This window comes from Microtus oregoni, unplaced genomic scaffold (assembly GCF_018167655.1).
Source record: "Microtus oregoni isolate MIOR12 unplaced genomic scaffold, Mior012 000012F_ref0000307, whole genome shotgun sequence".
NCBI classification, from domain to species: domain Eukaryota; kingdom Metazoa; phylum Chordata; class Mammalia; order Rodentia; family Cricetidae; genus Microtus; species Microtus oregoni.
The window spans coordinates 34807088-34829114 of record NW_024543071.1 but is presented as its reverse complement, the minus strand read 5'-3'; the positions used below and the strand labels follow the sequence as shown (position 1 = coordinate 34829114).

At 37.4% G+C, this 22027-nt stretch overlaps 1 protein-coding gene across 2 annotated transcripts in view; it reads right to left on the bottom strand.

Moving 5' to 3' along the window:
• The window catches only part of LOC121454114 (COBW domain-containing protein 1), a 47236-nt gene extending 26680 nt beyond the window's left edge, over positions 1 to 20556 (bottom strand). For both annotated transcript variants that reach the window (XM_041661315.1, XM_041661316.1), the window contains exons 1-6: positions 20347 to 20556; positions 16784 to 16870; positions 12581 to 12677; positions 10517 to 10608; positions 5473 to 5532; positions 4346 to 4383 (exon numbers count right to left, since the gene is read on the bottom strand). In XM_041661315.1, coding sequence (XP_041517249.1) covers positions 4346 to 4383; positions 5473 to 5532; positions 10517 to 10608; positions 12581 to 12677; positions 16784 to 16870; positions 20347 to 20494 — 522 coding nt within the window. In that variant the 5' untranslated portion in view covers positions 20495 to 20556. The remainder of the gene's footprint in view (positions 1 to 4345; positions 4384 to 5472; positions 5533 to 10516; positions 10609 to 12580; positions 12678 to 16783; positions 16871 to 20346) is intronic.
• Positions 20557 to 22027: the final 1471 nt, after the last annotated feature.

Below are 22027 nucleotides of genomic sequence, written 5' to 3'. Positions count from 1 at the left end.
TTTCATAATTACCCATGGCTTTTTACTGTCAACAAACCTACTTAGAATTATATACTCTGCATCTAGAGAATAAAGGTATCATCAGGCCCTGAAACAGTCTACAAATTCATAGTTAACACTCCCATTTGTTGACACAGACACATAAATTCTGTTATTTGAAAAATGTTCCACAACATATAGCAACATATCTCTTTTCACTAAACAGTCAAAAATCATACATTTGCATCTAGATGATCCTTTCCAATAAAAAGTTTTATAAAAGTAAAAAATAAATGCACCTATCTCCAAAGGATTCCTCATCTCTGCTAGGGACTGCAGCTTTTGTTTATATTTCAACGTTCTGTAAAACTGAAATACTTTTCAAGATGCTCTACTGAAAGCTTCATTTACATGATGCCAATAGATGTATCTGATTGTGACTTTGTAACATGTAAAAAAGATATTAAAATTAATGACTTTAAATTTTTCTTAAATGCAATAATAAAAAAAAACCTTGGCAGTTTCACAAAGCAACTTACATTGTTTTGAGTCATTTATCCAAGATAAAGTTTCACTCAGAGCTAAATGGGACAGATTAACATTTGCTTACCTCTAGACACATAAAGAGATTAAAAACAAAGTAACTTAAAATTTCCCCAAATAAAAGCCTGCCAATATGTACAACTTGATTACAAGCACATGTGATAATAGAAAAAGGAATAAATGCCCTGTCTATGCACCTATGAAAGCTTTCTAAGCATAAAAAGAAGAAAATATATACTGGCACTTTTTTCTGGGTATCAGCCTGATATTTCCCTTTATGAAAGTCCTACTTCCCCAAGTTAAGCCTACAAAATACCAAAACCTTGTGTGTTATTCAAAAGATACTTGGTCATAAGTCAGACTTCCATTTATAAAATAACAAAAACATAAATTTTGATGTTCTATTCTACCTATATAGGCATACAATGCAAAGTTTTATAAAAGTAAAAAATAAACGCACCTATCTCCAAAGGATTCCTCATCTCTGCTAGAGACTGCAGCTTTTGTTTATATTTCAAAAAAGGCAATAATAACTTTAGTACTAATGAACCCAACAAACCAAAATATTCAAAGAATAATCATTCAAACTCCCAGTGTGGCCTACCACAACAAACAAAATAAGGAGGTGAGATGGTGGCCAATGTACACCAGTTCTAGTTTCTCAGAAGAAGTAAGTTCTGGAAATTTATTCTGGAAAGCTAATTACAGCATGGCAACTAAGATTTGGACCATAGGACGGAACAACAGATCTGACCCTGCATGCTAGACAACAGATCTGACCCTGCATGCTAGACAACAGATCTGACCCTGCATGCTAGCAAGAACTGCTAACTACGTAAGCTGATGTATAAGATTAGTATCTGACTGCTTCACAATGTTCTTAGAACATATACACAGACAGATTAGGGTAGCAAATTGCATACCTTAAATCTATACAATGTTTATTTGTGGGTTATGGCTCAATAAAGTTGGGGGACAAAAAAATCATTCAAATAAATTACTACCATAGTAACAACTTGAGCTACAGAAGTTCTTTCCCGCAGAAATAAAAAAGCAGGAGCAAACAAAGAAAATAAATCAAAATGGTCTAAAAATTCATTAACTAAGAAAGAACTGAGCTGACCACAGCGGAAACAAATCCAATGTCAAAGATGTCAGACATCAGACAAAGAAAAGGGAGAGAAATAACAGCACTTTTTTTCTTTTCTTCTTTTTAACGAGGACTGGTTAGAGATCTAATGTGGTCTCAGCTTTGAAAAAATTGTCACATAATGTCAGTCTATTTATTTTTCTGGACTTTTCCAAGCCAAACTGATTTCTGACTGGGTAGTTTCAATAGCCTGTGCAACACAACAGAAGACTCAGAAAGAAATCTCTTAGTTGACCTTTTCTATGTAAACTTCATTCATTGATTCTTTTGCATTAAATGCTGTCACATCTGTAGAACTGAAAAGAACAATGTCAGTGCCTAGATGTCAAGCCTTGAAAACAGAGAGCTGTCATTTTAAGTTGTCCAATTCTTTGCCCATGATTAAAAAATGAATATTTCAGATCAATGGGTGACAATCCCATTAGAGTGATAGCCTATGATATCAATTACCACTTCAGTTTCAATTTGGCTGGCTGGCCACAGGGTACCATTTCTCAGCTGTACTTGTGATGGGCTGGCTCTGTGAAGCATGACACCCTTAAATTGCTGCCCATTATCCAACTGTCATTACTTGTACTGCCTCAGAATTCTCTGAATCACAAGCAGCTACTGAGGTCAAGCTTTGCAACCAGAGGAATTGGACAAGTTGGCAAATTCTTTATATAAAGGCAAAGTTATTTATCTGACATCTGACTTGGAAAATCTAAAGTTTCCATTATCTTGACAGTATGTCAGTTTTGTGTAGGTATATTGATTTAATAATTTAAGAGGTTTTATCAAGGTGGCAAGGGGTTAAACATATACTGTGTTTGCATTATTCAGAACATTGCTTTGTTTAGGGGTCTTTATCATGCCAGTAAAGATTTTATTTAATTCCTCTCTGTATACAACTAGATATAAAATTATTTCTATAAACATAAAACACTAGAGTTTGACTTTCGGTAAAGCATGTTAAATTTATACAAAAAAAGCAAATAAAATGTCCTAGCTGCTATCTCATGTATTCCAAATTTGTGAATCAACTTAAAGAAGAAATTAATTCAAACATGCCTATAAAAAATGTTCAAAATGAGGACTTTAAATTTTCTAGTGAGTTTTTGATTTTTACTATCTCCAATCACATTTTCTTGAAATATAATTTGAAAATAGCCATTACATAATTTTTTTCTATTGAAAAGCCCATACCCACACAAGGGTACATACTGTCCTCTTCCTAAGTCAGTCTGCTTCTCTTTCTTCTCCTCCCTCCCTCTAATTCTATAACTGAATGCATCTAGTTAAATCTATGCTTTTTTTTTTTTAACAAATTACAACTTTTCTTTAAGAAACCCACTGAGGTTAGTGACCCACAACTACAATCCCAGCATTCAGGAGATGTAGAAGAAAGATTATGAGTTTGAGGGCAGCCTGGGTTACATATCAAGTTCAAGACTGCCTAGGCTAAACAGTAGGGCCTACACACACACACACACACACACACACACACACACACACTAGAATTTTTCTGAATAAAACTAGTATTTTTCAATATTAACTCAATTTTTCTTTTAGTCCTATTCTATTCATAAGTTTAAATTGTAAACTCTAGAACAGGATTCAAATGTCTCAAATTAGGGTACTGAGATTTGGGGGTATGAAGGGCCAAGAAAGTAGACTTTTGGACAGACCTGATCAATTTTCCCACAACATAATTTTGTTGAGGAATTCGAAGAAAGAACATAAAAATTAAGTTTAGATACATCAATGGGTAAAATACTCAACTAATGTTTAAATGAATTTTAACTCCCAAGAAACTGTGTGCTTTCTGAAACAGGTTCCACTAGGTAGCACTGGATGCCTGGAACTCACTATGTGGATCACTCTGTCCTCAGCTCACTGACATCAACTTGTCTCTACCTCCCAAGTTCTGAGACAAATGGTGGGCGCCACCATACCCAACCTCCATGAAATTACTACTTTGTTCCCAATCCATATGCTCAGATAGGTGTGGGGAGGGGGGGTTGGTGCTAGGACAGAGATAAGCTCATTCTCCAATGCCTTTCGCATCATTTCTATTTCTTTAAAATTTTCCTCAGTTCACTTGAAAATTAATCGTACTATTTCATCTTATGCAGCAATAATCTTTTAAGCATTTGAGTGTGTTTATATATATAAAAAATATACTTAAAGACCTCAGCAGCTAGCAAAAGCATTCAGAGCAGGGTATCATTTAATGAAGAATCTCTTCTTATTATGTACTAATTTTTATTTCTTCAAAATTAAATAAATCAGTAGTTTGTATAGAAAACTAATTATAGTTTGTGTTTGCAAATAATTAACAAAAACTAAGAACTCACATATTTTATTAAGCTGATTTTTTCTATAAAAAAGAAAAGCCAATAGTAGGAATGGATTCTAGTGAGAAGTAACACATATCCAAAGTTTATCCTGACTCTATAACCTTATTATAAAATATTATAGTAACTATAATTTTTATCACAACATGAAACAAGTCTAAAATAAATACTAAGCTTAAAACCACATAAAATATAAACACACACAAAGTGTATATGTTACTTGAATTATTATTTTGAAAAAGGTTTTCCTTAAGATAAGTTTACCAGAAACAGAAAATACAACTAACCCCTCCATTCCTACATTTGACAATTAGCAAGTTATATTTGCTCAACTTACTTTCAATCCATATTTTGAATCTACAACAGTTATGATACCTACAAAGAAATAACATGGTAGTCACTCTTTAAAGTTATCAGTTTTATGCAACTATACTTGAGAAGGAAAATTAAAACACCTTCAGTTCACAAATATAATTCAATAAAGTATTATTTCTCCTACCAATGTGGCAAATTAACTCAATCTCAGAAATATGCAAATATGTTTCAAATATATACTGAGTGACTAGCTCTGTTTCTAAGAAACTAGAAGATAAAAATTTAAAAATTAAGTCAACAATAAAATAAAACTTCTTTGATATTTAAAAGTTTAAAGTCCAAACTAAGGCACATCCCATAATCATAGAGAAATAAGACAAATTATACGAGATAGGTTATTTTTATTTTCACAGTCAAAAAGAGGCTTTTCTAAATATTTAAATTATTATTTAAAGAATCTGAGACATCTTAAGACACTGTATTCCTAAACTCTGCTAGTACCTAAATTCTCAAAAGATCAATTAGTTCAGCAATTTTTGAACATATGTCAAATCGTTTTTAAAAATATAACAGGAGAATGTGATAATGTCTATGAAATTCAACAAGCTACATTCCTAATAAAACCCATCTTCAATGATTCTTACCCGATAGTCTACATGGCTGGTTTAAAGAAATATAAAGGAGAAACGACAGGGGAAAGTGACTAGAGTTGCTACAATAAGAAAGAGGTACCAAGCTTACAAATTTATATAGACTGACAAGAGATCAGTAGTGTATGCATGTGTATAGCATTCTGAATTCTTCAAGTAAATATGAAAGCAGGAATATAACCTTTCCATTGTCTTCCTGACTATCTACAAAGCTCTAGCATTATACTAAGTGTGTCATGGCAACAGAGGACACGGGCAACCTACAGAGCATTCTGAAAGGAAAGTTTTAGTATAAGTCCTGGTAGAGTTGAGAGCAATCCCTAACAATCCAGTTTTATCACTGTCTAGAACTTTAGAATCCCTATGATCAAAAATTTGATTCATCAAAAATTAAACAAGTTTAAAAAGAACTATGATGTAAGAATTAAAACTGCAATATAAACAAAATGAGCTCAACCATAAAATAAATCTTTCTTTAAAATAAATTATTTTAACTTACCATCAAGATAAATATCACTCCCTAACTCCGCATCAACCCAAAACATAGAAGCCACTGCACCTGAAAGTACATAATATGATAATATTCATTAAATAAAGTATTTCTTCAAATTGCAAAACACAATTTTATCAGTCTCTTTTTTTCACCAGTGGGATTAGCTGCTAAACACACACACACACACACACACACACACACAAACTAAACCTACACTTAAATCTTTTTATAAGAATTACAGTGACAGAACTTTTCAAGACCTGCAGTCATCCCATTCCTCCCCCTTTCCCTACAAACAATAAATCTGGGCACTCATCAAACATGCTTCTATTGATGCCAAAATAATTTACCAATAAATATTGTGAAACAATTTGGACACAATAGCTGAGTATACACTAGACATTTATCTTATTTCCTGAATGTAATTATCCTACAGTCCACAAATAATAAACTCCTCCCAAGGAAAAACAAATAAAACACATTAACTCCAAAAATCACTTGCCCAAAGTAAATGCACTTGTAATCTTTACAGAAGAAAAAGAACAAGAAAAATTACAAGTTCTTTGGTGGTACTCACTGCCATATATTTACTTAGTACTGGGCATAAAATTTGCATCTGAAGAAAAATTATTTCTAAGAAACAAATTAAAATTTGTATTTGACAGAAACTGGTTTAACACAAAACCACATATTCTGATTGGTGTGCCACAAAACAAGAAAAGGAGACTGACAGCAAGGGAAAGCATTGCTGTCCCAGTTAGTGATGGTGCTGTCTAAAAGAATGAGCACAGGGGCAAACAAGGACAACTGAACTCATCCCACTGTCCAAAGCTGTCTGCCTACTCTGACAAGATGTGGTCCCGCTAAGCATCACTCTGTGTCAACAGTGAAACACCTGTCAGCTGTTTACAGTGATTACTCATGCAAGACATAGCAAGGGCCACAAGATCTAATGGTTTCCTGATACCTATTGATTTTTTCCCAAAAACTTAATAGTGTTCCAATTTGACTGAAATAGGATTTGTGAGTAGCAGGAGCAGAATCAATGTCTGTCCTCTTCAAGAAAATTACTTTACCATGACAATTATTTAGCTAAGAACTGGAGAGTGTCAGTCTCCTAAGCAAGAAACAACTGAATTGCCAATAAGAATTATTTCCACTTTCTTGGCTAAAAACATGGTTTTAATTAATAAAGGTAAAAAAGAGTAAATTTACAGCTTCCTGATACCAAACAATACGATACAAAAAAGTATTAATTTCTTTACTCAGCCAAATATGTTAGCATCACAGTTTTATAACTTTAAAACCTCACTGCCTTTTATTCAAATAAATAGCTTTATGTCTTACTTCAATGTGTATTACAGCTTTTATTCCCCCACCCCCACCCCGCCCCGAGACAGGGTTTCTCTGTAGCTTTGAAGCCTGTCCTGGAACTAGCCCTTGTAGACCAGGCTGGACTTGAACTCACAAAGATCCAAAGATCCACCTGCCTCTGACTCCCAAGTGCTGGGATCAAAGGCGTGTGCCACCACCACCCGGTCTACAGCTTTTATTTTATTTTATTTTATTTTATTTTTTTTTTGGTTTTTCGAGACAGGGTTTCTCTGTGGCTTTGGAGCCTGTCCTGGCACTAGCTCTTGTAGACCAGGCTGGTCTCGAACTCACAGAGATCCGCCTGCCTCTGCCTCCCGAGTGCTGGGATTAAAGGCGTGCGCCACCACCGCCCGGCTACAGCTTTTATTTTAATAAAATAAAATTCAATTCTTACAGGATGCTCAAAAAGGAATGATCTGAACTATAGATATAGGTGCTTAGGAATAGCAAAGAGGAGAGAATGGAGTAGGCGATTCTTCTCCCCAAAGAATATTAGGCAATGTCTGGAGATAATTTTACTTGCTTCTAGGAATATGCTACCGGTAGGCAGAACTAGGGATGCTGTTAAACATTCTACAATGCTCAGGATAGTATTCCTCACAGAAGATAACTGGCCATCCAAAACATCATTTGTGTAAAGGCTGAGAAATTCTGAACTACATTACAGAATCTTTCTTTAAAACCTGATAAAACAAGAAATTTTCATGCAAGTATCAAAATTATATCAGAACAACCAACAAACAAGATCAGCTCCCTAATCAAAAATTTAGAAGTGTAATAGTCAAAGTTAGAAACAAAGTTCTATGTGAATGTAATGGTTTGAATAGGAATGGACCCCTATGGGCTTACATATTTGAATGCTTTTGCATTAGGGAGTGGTGCTACTTGGCAACAATTAGGACGTGTCACTTTGTTGGAGGAAGTTATGTCACTAGGAATGAGCTTCGGGTTTCAAATGCTCAAGCCAGGCCCAGTGTCGCTCTCTTCCTGCTGCCCGCAGATGCACATGCAGAACTCGCAGCTACCAAGTCTGCCTATGTACTGCCATGCTCCCTGTAATGAGGATAATGGACTAAACCTGTGAGGCTGTGAGCAAGCCCTAGCTAAATGTTTTCCTTTATGAGTTGCTATGATCATGGTGCCTCTTCACAGCACTAGAACACTGTAGACAGAGCTACTGTGGCCTTTCCTAACTCAACTCCCACCCCCGAAAGAGGTTGCAGAAGAATAGTTTACAAAATCCTAATTCTGATCAGAAACATCTTCCCAAAAGACAAGATGTAGGACTAACTGGAAAGCAGTAAGGGAGGGAATGTCAATGATAACAACAAATATTTCAAGACTAAAAAGTGTGTTAGTCACTTCTATGTCAGGAGAAGTTGTTTTGTAGGACTAAGAGCAAAAGGAAGAAGAGCTATGAGGTCTAATGATGCCCCACAGCAGCAAGGATTGCCTATGTACTATTAGGTGAGTGGAACAAACCCAAGATAGCCATACTGGATATTCAAGGCCAGAAGCTAATGGCCACTTCATCTCATCAGTCTGTCTGGTCACCCATTTCCATAGCTTCCCTCTTCATGTGTCCCAATAATACTCAGCTTTCAAACTGGGGCTCAAAAATTTGGCGGGGGAGGGTAATATAGTTAAGATATTAAAAGGAATTCCTCATCAATGTATACAGGTAAAAGATGGTCCTCTGACCTTCCCATACCAGACACAAAAGTACACATGTGATTTCAGCGGAGAAAAAGAAACACAGATAAATGTCAGGAAGGGGAAAAAAGGAGTAACTTACTAGCATGACAAATTGCAAAGGATTCATTTTGCAAGGAAAAAATTCAATAAAACAAATAAAATTTGAAGTAGCTCTTTATAGCAAAAAATCTGAAAGTAATACAATACAAAAACAAGCTTGAAGACAAAAAAAGCAGAATAATCTGAGGCCTTGTATCACTATATTTAGAATCAATTTAATAGCACCATTGTTTGGCCAATAAATTAATTTACAATAGTGAGGAACAGATAAGAAACAAGTATGAGGAGGATTGTTGACATAAGGAAAGCATAAGATTATCAGAGTAAACATAGCTGCAAAAGATAAATCAGAACAATTAAAATAAGGCTAAGGGTATAGTTTAGTGGTAGAGCACCTACCTAACATGTGCAAGGTACTCAAAAACAGAAAACTAGAAGCTAGAGAGATGGCTCAGCAGGCAAGGGTGCACCCTGCTGCACACTGCCAAACCTAATACTTGCGTTCCAGTCCCAGGACCCACATGGTGAAGAGAGAACTGACCAACATGGTGGAGAGGAAAGCTGACTCCTGCAGTCTGTCCTCTGAACTCCATACATGTATGACAGCATACACCTTCATATTCATTCTCATTTATTCATTTGCTCTCCCTCTCTCACCCCCTCAAGCCCCTTTCCTTGCAATCAAAAATATATAAATGAATCAATATACTTTAAAAAAGAAAATTAGACTAGTTAAAAGAACAAAATAAAATTCATTATGAAGAAAATTGGTCTCATTAGTATAGAACCAAATAATATGACAGAAAAAATATTCACAATAAAAAGTGAAAATGTCCTTAAATAAAGTGTAGGAAAAAATAACTGAAAATAAAAACAAATTCCCACATTTTTATCAGATCACATCTGTTTGGGGCCTGACATCAGTGACTTCTGATGTATTATACAAACATTAGGGGTCTAATTATTTTTAAAACTTTTTATGTGTATGAGTGCTTTACATGCATATATATTTGCACCACATACACGCTTTGGAGGGCAAATTGGCTAGAAGAGGGCACTGAATCCTCTAAAACTGGAGTTACAGATGGCTATGAGCTGTCCGGTGAGCTCTGGGACTGAACCTGGGTCCTCTGGAAGAACAGCTAGAGCTCTTAATTGCCAAGCCATCTTTCCAACCCCTGAAGACTAATCTTAATGACCAATGATGTCCTACCCAATCTCAAGAGCACCCATGTCAGGTAGTTCACAGTCACCTGTAACTCCAGTTCCAGGGGATCCAACACCCACTTCTGGCTTCTTTGGGTACCTATACACATATGGCACATACTCATATAAACACACACACATAGATACACATAAAAATAAATCTTTATAAAAAATAACTTATTCCTACCAATAACTCTAAGTCAATTAATACAATTTTAATTTCTATTAACAGCTTAACCATCTCAAGAAGTACACTGACAACTCTTATGTGACACAAGCTAGAATTTCTCTTCCTTTGAACAATGGCAAAAATTAAATGCAGAGTAAAGCGTTAGCGCTGATGAAATGACTCAACAGGTAAAGCACTTGCTAGTCAAGTGCTAGATCCAAAACGTCCACACAGAAGCTGGGTGCGCATGGCCACCTACCTGCCACTCCATCATGGGGAAGTAAATAAAGAGACTGGAGATAGGGAATTTCTGAAGCAAGCTGGATAGCCAAACCAGCAAAAGTGACAAGCTCAGCTCTTTGCTCACTGAGAGACCCTGCATCATGAATACCTAAGGTAAAACGCCCATTCACATTTGAATATGCATACATACATGGATGTGCACCACATAAACATATACAAAACATAAAGTTTGAATCTCATTTTAACTATCTCTCTAAGGTATCGAAGAACTATATACTGGTTACTGATAATATCATTTCTTACCAGGATCTGCTAGTCCAGTGGTCTCTAAGAGTATGTAATCAAATTTCCCCTTCTTCTGCATCAGATTCTCTATAGCTCTAAGGCCATTGTCCCTGAGAATACAAAAAATATAGTAATAACTGACTACCCGAACATTTTAAAATAGTCACAACACAACAAAAATATTTTCAGGTACACACAAATTTAACTCCTTCTTAAGCTTCTAATAAAATGTCCAATATTTAACAATGACAAGAAGAAAACAAGTCCAAATACAGCAGATATGATATGTGTTAATTTTTTATTAAAATTAAAAGCAAAGAGAATGTTATCTAACAAAAGTCAATATTTATTTTACAGATTTATAAAAGGAAACCAGTATAAATAATGATGAAATTTATCATCTAGAGTAGTTCAATATGAAATTAAAGGAACACTGTTGCTGCAAACCTTTTAACTCTAGTCTGAATCAGGGTATAGTGTAATTTCCTTAAAAAACAAAACAAAACAAAAAAACCTCTCATTATGCAGTTCAACCTGACCTGGAACTGTCAATCTTCCTCTTCCACCTCCCAAATGCTGAGATTACAGGCTTTTATTATCTGTTTTTTTTATTCTTAATTCCAAAAACTAGGGTAAATATTGAACGTGGTACCTCTTGGTTAAGAAAATATTTTTAACTACTTCCTCTTTCCAGAAAATTGTGACTCGGTGTCAAGCATCTACAATTGTAAATAACTCAGGAGAAACTCAATTCACTATAATATAGAAAAATCAGAAGCACAGTAGTAACTATGATGATTTATCCAAGAGCTTATTTTATTAGATAATTTATCCAAGTTGCTGTTTTATGTCAGGTACTTTTCTAGGACCAATGGTAGCTTAGGACACTAAAAAGTCACTGCCCATGGAAACTTAAAGTAGTAATCTAACCACTTAGCATATTTAACATAAGGTTCTTTCCCTGTTTCTGTGTGTTTATATGTTAATACTCAGATCTGAACAGAGAGACACATATATGCTAAGCAAGCATGCTACTAATGAATTACATTCCCAATCCTCTTTTTACTTTTGATTTTGAGATAGGATGTCATTAATTGCCCAGGCTAGTTTGACTCACTTGGTAACCCAGGTAGGCCTTGAATTTGTGATCCTCTTGCATCAGCCTCTCATGTAGCTATGATTACAAATCTGTATCACCAGGCTTGGCTGATTCTTCCCTCTTTCTTATGTGTTTGTATGTGTAGGCATGTATAATGTGTATATGCACATGTGTACATATAGAGGACATGTTGGTGTCTTTCTCAATGGCTTCCCAGAACCTTACTTTTTTCTGACAGGGTCTCTCACTTACACTGCCTGGCCAGGGAGCTCCAAGAATCTACCAGTCTCCCTGCCTACCCAGCATTGGGATTCCAAGCTCACACTGCCCTGCCTGGCTTTCCATGTCAGTACTTGGGTCCTCAAGCTTGTGAAGGAAGCACTTTATCCACAGACATTTCCCAGCCCATGGTTATTCTCTTTTATGACAGTCATTTATTTTTTTAGTTTAAAGAGACTGAACACTTAGGGGTTGGAGAGATGGCTCAGTGGGTAAGAACAACTGTTGCTGTTCCAGAAGAACAGAGTTCAATTCACAGCACCCATATAGTGGCTCACAACTGTCTGTCACTCTAGTTTCAGGCAGTCAGTGCCTCACTGGACTCTGTGGGCACCATGCATGTATATTGTACACCAGCATACATAAAATAAATTTTTTTAAAGAAAAAAAAGAGGTTGAATACTTGGAAATAATACTAATGACATATTAAATTGAGAATAATCTTTTTCTACATGTGAAATAAGACACTGAAAATAATTTTTAAAAATTCAATGAAAGAATAAGAACAACAAAACAAATAGAAAATAATAGCAAGAAATACTTAAAGAAAGCACAACCTAAAAAATATATATCCTACCCCAAAATACAATGGTACAAGCTATGTAAGTAAATTCAGTTAAATTACACAGGAAAATCAAAGCTGGAAATATAATCAACAGACATCTTAAACCAGCCAACAAGCACACAGTAAACCCACTCCTTACTTCACTGAGCAGCAGAGACAACCGTTTCTAAGTTCCAGCCACTCTTCATAGAGTTCTCCACCTTGACTGATGGATAAGGATTTCTCTACTGCACTCCCTAGAAACAGGAACAGGCAAAAACAGAAGGATGTTAAGAAATAAGAGTACATTCCAATGAAGAAACTATAGCTTAGAACATGTATTCTTTTATAACTCTAAATCCACCAATAAAACTTCAAATTCTATTAACAGATTAAGTTTCAAGAAGTAGTATATTGATGATTCTTCTGTGATGTAAACCAGAATCTCTCTTCTTTTGAACAATAAAAAGTAAACCTAAAGTCAATGTTTAACTCAGTAAATATTTAAATTATGGTTCTCTAGATGATTTTAACTTTTTTCTGTAAGCCTCAAATAGAGCCAAGCATGGTGTACACCTATAATCCCAACACGTGGGAGCCTGAGGCTGAAGGATCTGGATTTCAAGACACATTTGGGCTCCAAAGGAATTTACAGATCAGCCTGGGCTACACAATGAGACTTTATCTCAAAAATGTAAATAAACAATGGCTGAACAGATTGGCTAGTAGTTAAAAGCACTTGCTGCTCTTGCAGAGCACTGCAGTTCGGTTCTAGCATCCAGAAGGCACATAGGACAGTTGACAACTACCTCTAACTCCAGCTCCATGTCTAGCCTCCAAAGGGCCTGCATACAATGCATATACACACACACACACAAACACACAAATAAAATAATTTTTAAAAATGTAATGAACAGGGGCTGAAGAGATGGCTCAAAGCTTAAGAACACTTGCTGCTCTTGCAGAAGACCAAGATACAAGTTGATTCTCTGCACCCACATGGCAGCTGACAACTGGCTATAATTCCAGTTCTAAGGTATCCAACACCCTCTTCTCCAGTCACGAGGCATTTATGTGGCACATAAACATACAAGCAGGCAAAACACTTATACATATAAAATATTTATAAATTATTAAATAATTTGTTTCTAAGAAGACAAATCCAAAATTAATAAACACATCTCCTTCCTCCTTCAGACTCTTACTTGTCTGATTCCATTTAATAGAGGAGCTACTCTGAAGACATTTTTCTTTTCATCCATTGTAAACTTTCTAAATATACTGATAGACTTTTTAAATACTGGGTTTTGTAAATTCTTCAACCTCTTATGAGATTGTTTTCCTTTTAATTCCTCACTAAATTGGTGGTTTCTGTTATAAGGTTGTTTCTAAGTATACTTAAAAATGCTATTTCATTCTAAAAAAGGTTTTTAAGCCATTTAAAAAGCTATCTAAAAATTAACTTTTATTCAAATAAAAAGTCTCTTAGTAGGGTTTACCTGGGAAATAAGTACACATGAGATGTTTCTCAAAAGAATAGGTTTAAATGTTTTACAATGTACCTATAGTGATATTTTATATATGTTTTAATAAATAAAGCTTGCCTGAAGATCAGAGGGCAAAACCAAGCCACTAGAGGATAGGCAGTAGTGTCATTCACCTTTAATACCATGATTTGGGAGACAGAGGCAGATGGATCTCTGTGAGTTCAAGGCCACCCTGGGCTCCACAAGATCGTTGCAGAAATAGATCCAGGTGGTGGAGGCTCACACCTTTAATCTCAGTACTAGGGAATCCTGCGACTTTAATCCCAGCACTAGAAGGGAATATAAGACGGAAGGAAATAGAGGCTCAGGGCTCGGTCTGCAGTCACCCAGCCCTGGTAGAGGTAAGACTTCTCTAGTGCCTGGCTGTTTTGCTTTTCTTATCTTCCACTTGAACCCCAATATCTGTCTCTGGGTTTTTATTATTTGTGTTGCCAATGTCACAGAAAAGTTTTTTTTTAATATTTATTTATTTGTTTATTATGTATACAGTATTCTTCCTGCAGGCCTCATTACGGATGGTTGTGAGCCACCATGTGGTTGATGGGAATTGAACTCAGGACCTTTGGAAGAGCAGGCAATGCTCTTAACCGCTGAGCCATCTCTCCAGCCCAGAAAAGTTTTAAATAGAAAAAAAAAAGATTTTCCTTTTACATTTATGTATTTTCTGTTCATATTTTAGTTGGGTGATGATAGAGTTTCATATAATTCATCATCATCATCACTCATTAAGCCCCAGCAATGCTTAAGCAGGCATGGGCAGCCCATTTATGGCAGTTCTCCAATTGTTCCCAACCTGGGCAGTACTAGATGCTTGTGTTATTGTCACACCCAAGGTTCCACAGTCTTCCTTTATGCTGTCTATCCAGAGTTTTGGAGACCTTCCTCTTTGTCTTATCCCGTGCACTCCTCCAAGCAGTGCTATCTTCAGGTATCTGCCATCACTCATTCTCATAACATGGCCGAAGTATCTCAAGTGCCACTGTCGTATCCTGTAGTTTACTTCCTTCTGTAGATGGAGATGTTTCTTAATGTCCTCATTGCACAGCCTGTCTCTTCATTGACGCCTAGAATCCTCCTGAGACACGCCATCTCAAACACATTCAGCTGCTGTTCTGAGAAACGTTTTATTGTCCAGGTTTCAGAGATGTAAAGAAGGCAGCTCAAGACAAGTGTCTCATATACTTGCAATTTTGTTGTTGTCGTTATGTCTCTTGCTGACCAAACCTTTCCTGGTGCCTGGAATGTAGCCCTCACTATCATTATTCACCTCTTGACGTCTGAAATACTTCCCTCCTCTGAGCTGAGGTTTCCTCCCAGAAGACAAAGCTTAAGGTTCTGATTCTTTTTATTACGGTGTTAAAATCCTGTGCCCCTTCCCATGTGTTGTATCTCAGTCTTCTCGATGTTCACTTTCATACCAAGGTTTTCACTTGCCTCCACCACTCTATTTACCAGGGCCTGCAGCTCATCTGGACTTTCACAGGTAGTGCTGCATCATCGGTGAAAAGCAACACGCGGATTCAGAGCTAACAGAAGCACAAGTGATCAGATCTTCACTTTGAGGCAATTGGCAGAAAAATACGAAGAATTCAGAAAAGACTTCTATGTCTGCTATATCGACTTCAGAAACGCATTAGATAGAATTTGGCAGAAAGGACTTTGGGAAACAATGAGGTTCTACAGGTACCCAGAGAAATCATAATACTAGAAAATGCTTATACAGATATCTTTGCATTAGTCAAAGTCTATGGAGAACTAAGTGATCAGTTTAAGACAATCGTAGGAATATTACAGGGATGCATCCTCTCACCACTACTCTTTAATATATTCTTGGAATTAATAATAGCAACAGCCCTGGAGGATGAGGAGATAAGTGTGCAGATCAACAACTGACAGGTGTGTGAATCAATAACTTGCATTTTACCAATCACATAATACTAGGCTATATAAAACATTAAAAAGTACTGAGGATGTTGCAAAAGGCAAAACCATAAAAACTATACAAAATGAAAAAAAACAATAAGAAATAATAAAGCCAGTGTACAATGAGCTATCTACTAATAAAAAGCTGGAAAAGGACTATTAGAATCATCCAATTATTAATGACTAAAAGCTTAGTTCAGAAAGAGAAAGAGAGAGAGAAAAAAACAGAAAACCTTGAACCACAGTCAGTCTCTTTAGATGTATTTTACTTACTATGTATGGGAGAAGGGCTTGTTTTTGATGTGGGCAGACTGTATGTGGAGGTCAAACTTTTGGGAGTTGATCCTTGCCTGGCTGAGCCACAGTCTCTCTTGTTGCCTTTGCCATTACACTGCACACTCCAGGCTAGCTCCCACTACACTGTATACTCCAGGCTAGCTCCCACTACAATGCATACTCCAGGCTAGCTCCCACTACACTGCACACTCCAGGCTAGCTCCCACTACAATGCATACTCCAGGCTAGCTCCTACTACATGCACACTCCAGGCTAGCTCCCACTACACTGCATACTCTAGGCTAGCTCACATTACACTGTACACTCCAGGCTAGCTCCCACTACACTGCATACTCCAGGCTAGCTCCCACTACACTGCATACTCCAGGCTAGCTCCCACTACATTGCATATACCAGGCTAGCTCCCACTACATTGCATATACCAGGCTAGCTCTCACTACATTGCATACACCAGGCTAGCATAATAAAAAGTAATCCTAATTTCTGAAATTATTCATAGTGGCCTCATATTATAATACCATCCAATCTAATTTTCACCAGTAGAATAAAGGGTCCCAAGAATTATTGCAACATTACAGTTACTGAACTTTACTTACCCTCTCCAAATTCATTTAAAATAACTGCTATTTTTCTATTATGTTGTTCTGTCAAAATGTAGTTCAGAAGTGTTGTCTTTCCAGCACCTATAAAATATATTAAAGCCACAAAACTCAAAAACTAATTTTCAAGACATATCTAACAACAGTACAGAGGACTTTACAGGAGAGATTAGAACAACCTTTAAAAACTATCATAATATTCCTTCTGCATATTTTGTAAATAATTACAAATAATCTTACAAGTTGAGTTAGTTATCTAACTTAATATGACTAAAATATACCTTCATCATAACTTATAATACAGCAATAAAGGGCATCTAAAAATTTATACTTAATAGAAACTTAATGAATTATGGTTCCTAAGAAATGTCACTTCTAAAATAAAAAAGTATGTAGATTTCTTACATCATACTTCCTTTCTCAAGTAAGAATACTTAGTTACTTCCCTAATCTTATTCAACCTATTTCAACATCCACAAACTAGCTATAAATTCAGGTTGATTGTAAAGCTACTTTTAGTATGCATAAGCAGTCTATTACCATAAAACTGATTTTATAAAATGGGGTGCAGAGATAACAAGCAACAGACTATTCAGTCAAGAAATTCATAAACTACACTCACTTTATCCAGCAGGTGGCACAATAAACCTAGTTAGTTCAACTCAAGCAGAAGGAAAACATTAATCTTGTGAACCAAAGATTCCAAATTTCATAATGGAATATTGTTTTCAAAAATCAGCAACACTTTAACCGCACAGCAGTGTAGTTCAATTATTGGACTGTATCATTCACTTTTCTGTAGGTAGACATTTTGACAGTCTCCAACGTTTGCCTGTCACAAGCAGCCATGCTAAAAAGTTTGCACAAACCTACTAAAACACATTTGCCCGTTTCCTAGGGTCTAACTAGGAGAAAGTTAGGGAGTACCAGGGTACTACTAGCTTCAACATTTTAGGTTATTTTCCTTGTAAGAGTTTTTGAAGAGTTGACATGAGAAAGCTCAACATAAATGGGTGGCATGTAAGGAGAGCCAGGTTTAAGAACACAGAACAATGAGGAAATTCTTAAAACAAGAGGCCCTGAACATAATTATGTACAGGCCAATGACAAAGTAGAAACCTATGAATGTAAGATATTTCCTCCAAAGAATTATTAGAGCTTAATAATTAACCATGCTATGAAGAAAAAAATCAAGATATAATTGACATTCATTCAAAGTATCCACTGTGCACCAAATTTAAGATCCATAGATCTTAAAAATGTTAAGTGGGGCAGGGTAGAAAACTTAGATATGAATTAGGAAGCTATTTTGTTGCAAGTTTATCATTCAACAGGAGACATATAAAATACTCCAGAGGACCTAAGAGGGCTATTTAGCCAGAGCAGTTACAGGAAGAAATATTCCAAGGAGAACCTTTAACACAGCAATTCTCAGACTGAGAGTCAGCCTTCCACAGGGGTTGCCCAAAACCATTCTGCATTTCACAGATATTTACAATATGATTCATAACAGTACCAAAATTACAGATGTGAAACAGCAATGAAGATAATTTTATTTGGGGGTCACCACAACATGATGAACTGTAGCAAAAGGATGCAGCATTGGGAAGGTTGAGAACCACTGCTTTAGAAAGTAAGATGAGTTCAGTATGTTGGGCCATCTGACAGATGAGGGAGGTAGGCAAGAAGCAGATCAGAGGTTCTTTTTTTTTTTTTTTGGTTTTTTTTTTCGAGACAGGGTTTCTCTGTAGCTTTGGAGCCTGTCCTGGAACTAGCTCTTGTAGACCAGGCTGGTCTCGAACTCACAGAGATCCGCCTGCCTCTGCCTCCCAAGTGCTGGGATTAAAGGCGTGCGCCACCACCGCCCAGCAGATCAGAGGTTCTTGAACTCCTCCTTAGGAACGAACTTTCATCCAAGCGGAGCCCCTAAAGGGTGTGACACAATCAAGCCAACACTTTGTAGAGATCAGTCTGGCTAGAATCAGCACATGGCTATCCTAAGGAGCAGGGAGACTGGGGACTACTGTAGTTAGGAGATAATGTCAGTGCGGCAGGTGACTGGGAATCTCAGGAGCAGGGTTTGAAGAGATACTCGCATATGGAGTGTTGGATATGTGAAGTCTGGAGCTGTCTGTAGGACATCAAAACAAACTATACAGAAATGAAACGAAAGGGTGGAAGCTGGAGCAATCGGTGGGAAACTAAGAAGGAAACGTAGGAGGCCAGCACAATAGTGTTCCCAAGTTTTCAAAAAGAAAACAGTGGAAAAGCCAGGCGGTGGTGGCACACGCCTTTAATCCCAGCACTAGGAAGGTAGAGGCAGGCGGATCTCTGTGAGTTCGAGGCCAGCCTGGTCTAGAAGAGCTAGTTCCAGGACAGGAACCAAAAGCTACGGAGAAACCCTGTCTCAAAAATAAAAAGAAAAAAAAAAGAAAAAGAAAACAGTGGCAAAGGAGGCACAAGGAGCCAGCACCAAGGAGGTTGCTGGGGTTAGTCCTGACCCCAGAGCTTCAGACCTTTGCCTGCATTGCTCCTTTCACCTAGCATTAAACAAAGGGCAGAAAGGCCAAGGGACAAGTCTGAAGTATGCTCTTTGAACGAGGAATTTGCTTGACTTCGATGAAGCAGCCTCGGAATCCAAAACATTATTCCCTTATAAAAATTAGGCCCAAGTAAAATCTTGAATATGCTTGGCCTAACTGGATTAGGGGAAAAGCAACTGGGAGCGGGCGACACCAGTAATTTCTTAGTCATCTGTAAGGTGTGCCAAGTCCCAGCTTGTGCCCTGCAGCACACAGGACTGAGAGCACTTGATTCGCATTTTCGGTCACTTACTTATTGTGGCCCTGTTACCTGCACTATTTTAAAAGGCTATTTGTAAACGTTTTCAACAAAAAATAGGCACAGAAACTGTCTTTCAGAAATCTGCACCATGTTAACAAATCTGTGTTTTCGGGTAACCCCTGTGTACCCCCAACACCCCAGCTTAAAAAAGACTTCAAGGCAAAGATCTTATTCTAAGGCGATGTCCTACAAGGATTTGCAAGCAACCCTCGAAAGGAGGGTGGCGGCAGTTTATGGCAGTAAAAACTTCCCACTAATGGCTGGAAGAGTTTGGGTCCTGTGAAGTGCAATTGCCTGAGCTAAGCAAGGTGTGAGGCATTTTACATACAGGGCATCTTATTTTTTTCTTCCATTTCTTTTCTTGATCGGGGCATCTTTTAATAACAATACACGGTTGGGTTTTGTTGTTTTTCTCAGATGAGAAAACAAACTCAGGCGACTTTTGTTATTTTATTATTTTTATTCTAAATTGATTATTTTCATTCTAAATTGAGGTGAAGGAGCTTCACAAGGAGAAGACAGAGAAGAAGACGCCACAAGGACAATAAGGTGAGTCTGGGTTTAAAAACCACCTTTGAAATACGCGAGGAGAAAGAGACCCAGCCCTAACTCGAAGACATTCGTCCCCGGACAGGAGGTCCGGGTGCCTGAGGAGACATGGCAGACCCCCCTCCGAGAGCACAGTTCAGGGCCTTTTCGGAGCGGCCGTTAATTACCTAAATACCCGGTGATAATTGTGACTGGAATCTTAATGATGAAGTCAAGATTTCCCGCTTCTTGGTTGTTGGTCTCAATGGGGACCAATTCAGGACAATCCTCCGCGTACTCCTCTTCCGCCTCCACAGTTTCCATAGCCGGTAACATGCCACCGGCGGCACACCGCCCCTCAGCGAAAAATCTGCCACAGCCGCCCTGCTGCGACTGGATCCCGTCGGCGCGGAGCTGATCTCGTCACCGCAACGCGACGCGTAGCCTGACTCTCAGTAACCAGCCCGCCCTCTAGCCACGCCCCTACGAGAACTAGACACGCCTTCCCTGGAAGGCACGCCCCTAAGCAGAGATGGACACGCCCACACACGAGTTGGGCACGCCCACAAAGGGCGGGACACACCCCCGGATGTGAGGCAGGCTTTAGGGGCGTGTCCTCTGAGGCTGAGCCAAGCTGCAATGTGCCGTCTGGACGCTAGGAGTTCTCTTTCCTCCGAGCTGTTGAGGGCTCCCGCAGCTAGCTATGGTCTATTGTTGCTAAGGCTGAGGCTAGACAGGTTAGGGCTTGGAGCGGCTTCACCAAAGCAGTTCCCACAGGACAGACTTTCTCAAGTTGACATCTTTTTACTCTCAATAAGTCTATTTTTTTATTCGCAATCAACTGATTATGTATGTAATATTACAATTGTGCTATGAATTGTAACTTTTCTATCGGAAGGATAACTAGCAAAACTTTTTACAATTGTAATTACATATTATCGCTATCTGATCTTTTACGATGTAATAACATTAGTTTTGTTTACTTTTTGTTCTTGTTATTTACTTAGACATCAGTTAAAGTAAGTTCACTATTTTATTTCTGGTTCATAATATTCTTATTAATCCATGGAGAACAGTCCTTTGTATTTGTTTATTATGGACTCCTTGACAGCATCCCTAACCCAAAAAACATTAAACCGCACCTCTTCTATTCCAACCTAGAATCATGAATTTGATAACTAAATCATGAATTTGCTTGCAGTTGCTGAACATCCCTTTTCGTATTTGTTTTGTCCTTATACACATGTACATAAATATGTGGTTCAATTTTGCTTGTTTTTCAACTTTATAAAAAGAGTGCCATACAATGTAGATAGTCTCTTGGGGGTTGCTGTATTTCCAGCTCCACTACTGAATTTCCTGTCAATTGTTTTCAGGTGTTGCTGTTTTGTTTTATATTGAGACATACATTTTCCCAACAATGTAAGAGATTGTATTGATCTAGTGCCAGTATTAGCAGACATTAATCCTTTACCAATTAAATACAAAATAATAGCCCAATGTGATCACAGTTGCATTTTGTTGGTTTATGAACAATACTGAGCATGTGTTTTGGCCAGATTTCATACTGGCCTGAGGAGGACACTTCAGGCCAGAAGCAATGCTGTGTCAAAATGAGGCTTTACTCAGAGTAAAAAGAGTTTGTTATAGAATCCTATTTTAACTAGGCAAAGATGTGTTACATTTGTTTAGGCTGCTGAGTAGAGTATTACTTTAACTGTGTAAAGGTGTGTTACTTTGTTTATGCTGTATTTGTTTAATTATGAAAAGGCGTGTTACATTTGTTTTACCTTGTCTGCCTGAGGTACCTGATTGGTCTAATAAAAAGCTGAACAGCCAATAGCTAGGCAGGAGAAAGGATAGGCAGGG